Below are 6,529 nucleotides of genomic sequence, written 5' to 3'. Positions count from 1 at the left end.
GTTTGTGTTTGTTGATGCACACAAGGTCTAAAGGAAAGGACCATCTTCTCAAGCACATTGACAACATCCACAAGGTGACAAAGGGTTTGGGAACTAAGCAAAGGAGAGTTGTTCAGGACCAACAAGAGGTTATAGTAGCAATGGATCATCAGGATCAGGTTCAGAGACCAAGGAACATTGGTGCTGGAGATGCACCTAACACTCACAACCAAGGGCTGGAATTGTGCCTCCAACTGTTGCCAACAACAACTTTGAGATCAAGAGTGGCTTAATCTCCATGATTCAAGCCAACAAATTTCATGGATTGCCAATGGAGGATCCACTTGATCACCTTGATGAGTTTGATAGAATATGTGGCCTTACAAGGATCAATGGTGTAAGTGAGGATGGTTTTAAGCTAAGGTTGTTCCCTTTCTCAATTGGGGACAAGGCTCATTTATGGGAAAAAAACTCTCCCCACTGGTGCAATCACTACTTGGGATGCATGCAAGAAGGCTTTCTTGGCCAAGTTCTTTTCTAATGCTAGGACAGCAAGGCTGAGGAATGAGATCTCTGGATTTGCTCAAAGGAACAATGAGACCTTTTGTGAGGCATGGGAGAGATTCAAAGGATATCAGACTCAATGTCCTCATCATGGTTTCAGCAATGAGTCACTCTTGAGTACCATGTATAGAGGAGTGCTTCCAAAGATAAGGATGTTGCTTGACACAGCTTCTAATGGCAACTTCCTCAACAAGAATGTGGAAGAAGGCTGGGAATTAGTTGAGAATCTTGCTCAGTCAGATGGCAACTATAATGAAGACTATGATAGGACCATAAGGAGCTCCTCAACTGATCAAGAGGACAAGTATAAGAAGGACTTGAAGATGGTCAATGAGAAGCTTGACAAGATCCTTCTTAGCCAGTCCAAGTCTATTCATTTCATTGATGAAGAAGAAGCACAAGTTCAAGAGGGGGAGACTGAGTTTGCTGAGTTGTGCTACATGCAGAATCAGGGTGGATTCAAAGGCTACAACCAAGGAGGTTTCAAGAACAACAACCTATCTCATAGGAGTACCAATGTGGCTAATCCTCAAGACCAAGTCTATCCACCTCAACAGCCTCAACAGCAACAAACCTACATTCCCAAACAACAACACCAAGTGTTCCAGCCTCAGTTGTGTCCCCCACCAGGGTTTCAGACTAACCAAGGCCAAGAACAAGACTTAAGAGCTATGATGCAACAATTGTTGATTGGGCAAACACAAGGAAAGATTGAGGAAGCCAAGCAGTTTGCTGAGTTGAACCAAAGGTTAACATCACAATACAATGATCTGAATATGAAGTTTGAGGGTCTTAATTCAAGAGTGAAGTATATGGAGGGTAACATAGCATCTACTTCAGCTCCAAAACCCAACCAACTCCCTGGAAAAGCTGTTCAAAATCCAAGGGAGTTCTCAGCCAAAGCCATTCAATTTCAAGAGGAAGAAATCACTGAGGACAGTGAAGTCCAAGTTTGGGGGAATTCATTAGTTACTGAAGCCCAAGTGACATCTGTGCAAAGCAACAGGAACTCGCAGGAGAACTCGACCAGGAGCTCGAGCAGCCACTCGACCGAGTGCATGCTCGAGTGGTCGATCGAGCTGGGGACTCCGAAGCTGTCAAGCCTGCTAAGTACATTCCTCCTGCTTACAAGCCTCCACTGCCATTCCCTGGGCGTTTCAAAGCACAGAGGATCAGGGAGTTAACGGAAATCATTGAGAAAAAGGAGATGTTGGCTAAGCAACATGAGGAAGAAAGGGTTTTGAGGGAAGAAGCTTTGGTTGAGAAAAAGGAAGAAGTGATGGCTATTCAAGAGATCATCATTGCTTACCAAGAAGAGGAGAGAGGACCTGCTTTGGAACAGTATGAACCATATCCTCTCTATAAAAACTTTTTGCTTGATTTGTCAGTAAAGAAGGCTCAAGCTCAAGATGAGAAGGATCTTGAGAACCTTGGAGGAGTGATCATCCCACTTAAGCTTAAGGACCCAGGGCCATTCTACCTGCCCTGCACAATCAGTTACCTCCACTACAATCAATGCCTTTGTGATTTGGGAGGTTCAACAAGTGTGATGCCATACTCCTTAGCTCAAAAGCTTGGGAGAACTGATTTCAAATCCACTAAACTCCATGTGTGCCTAGCTGATGGGACAAATAGAGAGGTAGTTGGAAGGTTGGAGAATCTCCCACTCAAGATAGGGAAGGCAAGGGTTCATACTGATTTTGTGGTCATAGAGATGGACAAGGAGCCTGAAGATCCAATCTTGTTAGGGAGGCCATTTTTAGCCACTGTTGGAGCAGTAATAGATGTTAGGGAAGGTCTTGTGACCTTGAACATTGCTGAGGATATAAATTGGATTGATCACACTTGTCCGTACAAGTCTCACCGGGCCGTCCGTACGATCCTAGTCGGGCCTTCCGTACGATCAAGCCATTTGGGAGAGAGAAGCCCGCTTAGTGTCCCACAAGTCTCATGAAGAATCAAATTCTCTAGATCCTTATATTCCAACCGTTAGAGATGCAAGCAAGTGGGAGAAGTAGAAGTCACATGTGTTGTTAAGAAAGAGACATGTCCCTTTCATGTCTTAATTACATTTAGAATCTGTATAGGAATATTCCTTTAGTTCACATGTCTATATGTAGTTTGTAACCTTGTTCCATTCTAATTAAGAAGTTCTTTTCTTCTTCTATACTCCCTTCTTACTCGCTTACACTCTCTCTCATACTCAACGACATTCAAACTCTCTTTGTTCCACATTTGAATCTTCTATACTTCTAAACTTACATGGTATCAGAGCCTCTTTGTTCCTAGTCACGAATCATCAGTTCACCACAAACTTCCGCTCATACTCTTTCTCTTGTTCTCTCTATAATCTCATTACTCGCTTCTCTTTAACCGTTGGGTAATACCATTGACCGGTGGACAAAACTCCATGGAAGGCACCAAGACCTTGATTGTTCCAGTTACTCTCAAAGGAGAGAACTACCTGTTGTGGGCAAGGACCACAAAGACGGCGCTATGCGGCCGAGGGCTTTGGACCCATGTGACATCGAGTGAAGCTCCGAAAGGCGAGCCTACCGAAGACGGCAAAGTTGTGGCCGCAAGTGGTGAAGAAAAGACCAAAGTGTTCTCGCCATCATACAAAACTCCCTTGATGCTCCAATACTCGAGGCCTACTCGTATTGTGAAACGGCCAAGGATCTATGGGATACCTTGAAAAACGTTTTTGGTAACACTACCAACTTAAACCGAGTCTTTGAGATCAAGAGAGCCATCAATAACCTAAGCCAAGAAGACATGGAGTTCACCAAACACTTTGGGAAGTTTCGGTCCTTATGGGCTGAGCTTGAGATGCTTAGACCGGCGACGCTTGATCCGGCGATCTTGAATGAGAGGCGTGAACAAGATAAGGTGTTCGGCCTCCTCCTTACGCTAAATCCATCCTACAACGATCTTATCAAGCATATCTTGAGGTCGGACAAGCTTCCTAGCCTAGAGGATGTGTGTAGCCAAATTCAAAAGGAGCATGGCTCCATGGGGTTATTTGGTAACAAGGGGGAGCTTGTAACCGCCAACCAAGCTGAGGTAGCGACCGCAAACAAGAGCCACTATCGAGGAGATAACAAGAAGGAACCGGTGTGTCACCACTGCAAGAAGCCGGGCCATTTCAAGAATGAGTGTTGGATTCTCCACCCACACCTCCGAGTAAACCGGCCAATGAACCACCATGGAGCACCAAGAGCTCACCAAGCAAGTATGGAACCATCGGCTGCTGAACTAAACCCGCTAGCCTCGGATATGAATGGAACTGCCCTGGCTGCCTCGTCTGACCTCGTGAGGAAGTCTGACCTTGATGCGCTCATTAAGGCACTCAAGGAAAACTCTGGTAACTCTTATCTTGCCTTGAATCAAACTAAACCACTTATAGTTGATTCAGGAGCATCGCATCATATGATTAGTGACTCTAGGTTGATTAGTGAAATTAAACCTGCAAATGGAAACGTAATTATAGCAAATGGTGATAGAGTTCCAGTTAAAGGAATCGGTAATCTAAAGCTATTTGATAAGACTACTCAAGCGTTCTACATACCTAGTTTTACATCAAACTTACTATCAGTTAAAAGAGCTACCACTGATTTAAATTGTTATGCTATCTTTGGTCCTAACAATGTGCATTTTCAGGATATTGAGACAAGTCAAGTTCTTGGACAAGGAGGTTCCAAGGGTGACTTATATGTTCTTGAAGACTTAAACCTCCCTAATGCATCTTGTTTTAATTCTGTTTCTCTTAAGGCAAACAATGCCGTTTGGCATGCGAGATTAGGACACCCTCACTCTCGTGCCTTAGAACTTATATTTCCAAGTATTTCTTTCAAAAACAATGATTGTGAGGCTTGTATTCTTGGTAAACATTGCAAAACTGTTTTTCCAAAGTCTTTAACTATTTATGAAAATTGTTTTGATTTGGTTCACTCTGATGTGTGGACTTCACCCTGCTTGTCTAGAGAAAATCAAAAATATTTTGTTACTTTTATAGATGAAAAGTCTAAATATACTTGGTTAACTCTCTTGCCTACTAAAGATAGGGTTCTTGAGGCTTTCACTAGTTTTCAAAACTATGTAACTAACCATTATAATGCTAAGATCAAAATCTTTAGGTCAGACAATGGTGGTGAGTATACTAGTCATGCCTTCAAACAACACTTGGCCAATCATGGGATCGTTCACCAAACAAGCTGTCCATACACCCCTCAACAAAATGGTGTGGCCGAAAGAAAGAATAGGCATCTTATGGAGGTTGCTAGGTCTATGATGTTTCATACTAATGTCCCTAGGAGGTTTTGGGGAGACGCCGTCCTTGCTGCGTGCTATCTTATCAATCGCACCCCAACTAAGATCCTTCAAGACATCTCTTCATTTGAGGTATTGAATAAAGTAAAACCTACATATGATCACTTACGCGTATTTGGCTGCACTTGTTTTGTGTTAAGACCAGGTGAACTGCGTGACAAACTCGAGGCTAAAAGCACCAAAGCAATGTTTCTCGGCTACTCTAACACCCAAAAAGGATATAAGTGTTACAATCATGAAGCCAAAAGAGTCCTTGTCTCTCGGGATGTGAAGTTCGTAGAGGATCAAGGCTATCACAGCAAGAAAAATTGGGATGACCTCCGGGATCTACCAAACTCCTCATCCGATCGGGCAACTAACCTCCGGATCATTCTCGAACGGCTAGGAATCACAAATGATCGGGTCACCCCGGACTCACCCGAGTCAAACCCTTCAGAAGAGCCTGAGCCACCTAGAAACAGCAATCCCAGTGAGACAAACAACCAACATACTCCAATTGCCCCGGTACACCATGACGAGACTCATTCGGAGAACCTTGAGGAGGTGGTTCAGTCGGACGCGGCCAGTGAGCAACAAGACAATGCTGATGAAGATAATAATCCTGAGGAGATTGAGGAGATTATTCCCTTGAGAAGAAGCCAAAGACTCAAGTTTCCACCGTCTAACTGGAAGAATACGCGAGTTTACTACAACAATGTAGCCGTAGCTCACCCAATTCAAGCGGTGTGCACTTTGGCTCACTTACTGGTGGAACACCAAGCCTTTCTCACTCAAGTAGATAGCCACTAGATCCCTCAAACCTATGATGAAGCTAAAGATCACAAGGTGTGGCGAGATGCCGTCCAAGATGAAAGGACGGCCATGGAGAAGAATCATACGTGGGACGAGGCTGATCTGCCTAAAGGGAAGAAGGCGGTGACGTCAAAGTGGATCTTCACGATCAAATATCGAAGTGACGGGGAGATTGAACGGTATAAAGGCACGGCTGGTGGCGAGAGGCTTCACGCAAACGTACGGGGAGGACTACAAAGACACGTTTGCTCCAGTCGCCAAGCTTCACACAGTGCGTGTAGTCCTTTCATTAGCCGTTAACTTGAAATGGGAGCTATGGCAGATGGACGTTAAGAACGCGTTCTTACAAGGCGAATTGGAGGACGAAGTCTATATGAGGCCACCACCTGGCCTAGAAGATACGGTTAGCCCGGGAAAGGTGTTCAAGCTAAACAAAGCAATTTATGGGCTGAAGCAGTCGCCAAGGGGCGTGGTACCACAAGTTAAGCTCGACCTTGACCAAGCGTGGATTCAAGAGGTCCGAATCTGATCACACCCTATTCACTTACCCAAGTGACCAAGGTATCATTGTCATTCTCGTCTATGTTGATGATATCATCATCTCCGGGAATGACACGGTAGGAATTCAAGAAACTAAGACTTTTAAAATCAGTTTTTGATATTAAGGATCTTGGTGAGTTAAAATACTTCTTAGGGATAGAAGTGTGTCGCTCGGAAGAGGGCTTGTTTCTATCTCAAAGAAAATATGCTATTGACCTCTTAAATGAAGTAGGAAAGCTTGGAGCACGGCCAGTCAACACACCATTAGATGAAAACTACAAGGTTTGCCGTGAGGGGGGAGCCCGAGGACCAACCGTTCAAGAAT

At 44.2% G+C, this 6,529-nt stretch overlaps 1 protein-coding gene and 1 non-coding gene across 2 annotated transcripts in view; one reads left to right on the top strand and one right to left on the bottom strand.

The window, feature by feature from the left end:
- The window catches only part of LOC147933148 (uncharacterized), a 6,877-nt gene extending 1,216 nt beyond the window's left edge, over positions 1-5,661 (top strand). The window contains exons 3-4 of the mRNA XM_087477318.1: positions 3,140-4,066; positions 5,018-5,661. Of these exons, the coding sequence (XP_087333444.1) occupies positions 3,140-4,066; positions 5,018-5,661 (1,571 nt within the window). The remainder of the gene's footprint in view (positions 1-3,139; positions 4,067-5,017) is intronic.
- On the bottom strand, positions 534-640 carry LOC147933149 (small nucleolar RNA R71). The gene has a single exon (XR_015576730.1). It is a non-coding gene; the product is annotated as a small nucleolar RNA R71 (small nucleolar RNA).
- Positions 5,662-6,529: the final 868 nt, after the last annotated feature.

The sequence above is a fragment of the Camelina sativa genome, chromosome 12 (genome assembly GCF_030686135.1).
Source record: "Camelina sativa cultivar CO46 ecotype springtype chromosome 12, ASM3068613v1".
NCBI lineage: Eukaryota > Viridiplantae > Streptophyta > Magnoliopsida > Brassicales > Brassicaceae > Camelina > Camelina sativa.
The sequence above is the reverse complement of the archived record's forward strand: the minus strand, read 5'-3'. Positions and strand labels throughout refer to the sequence as shown.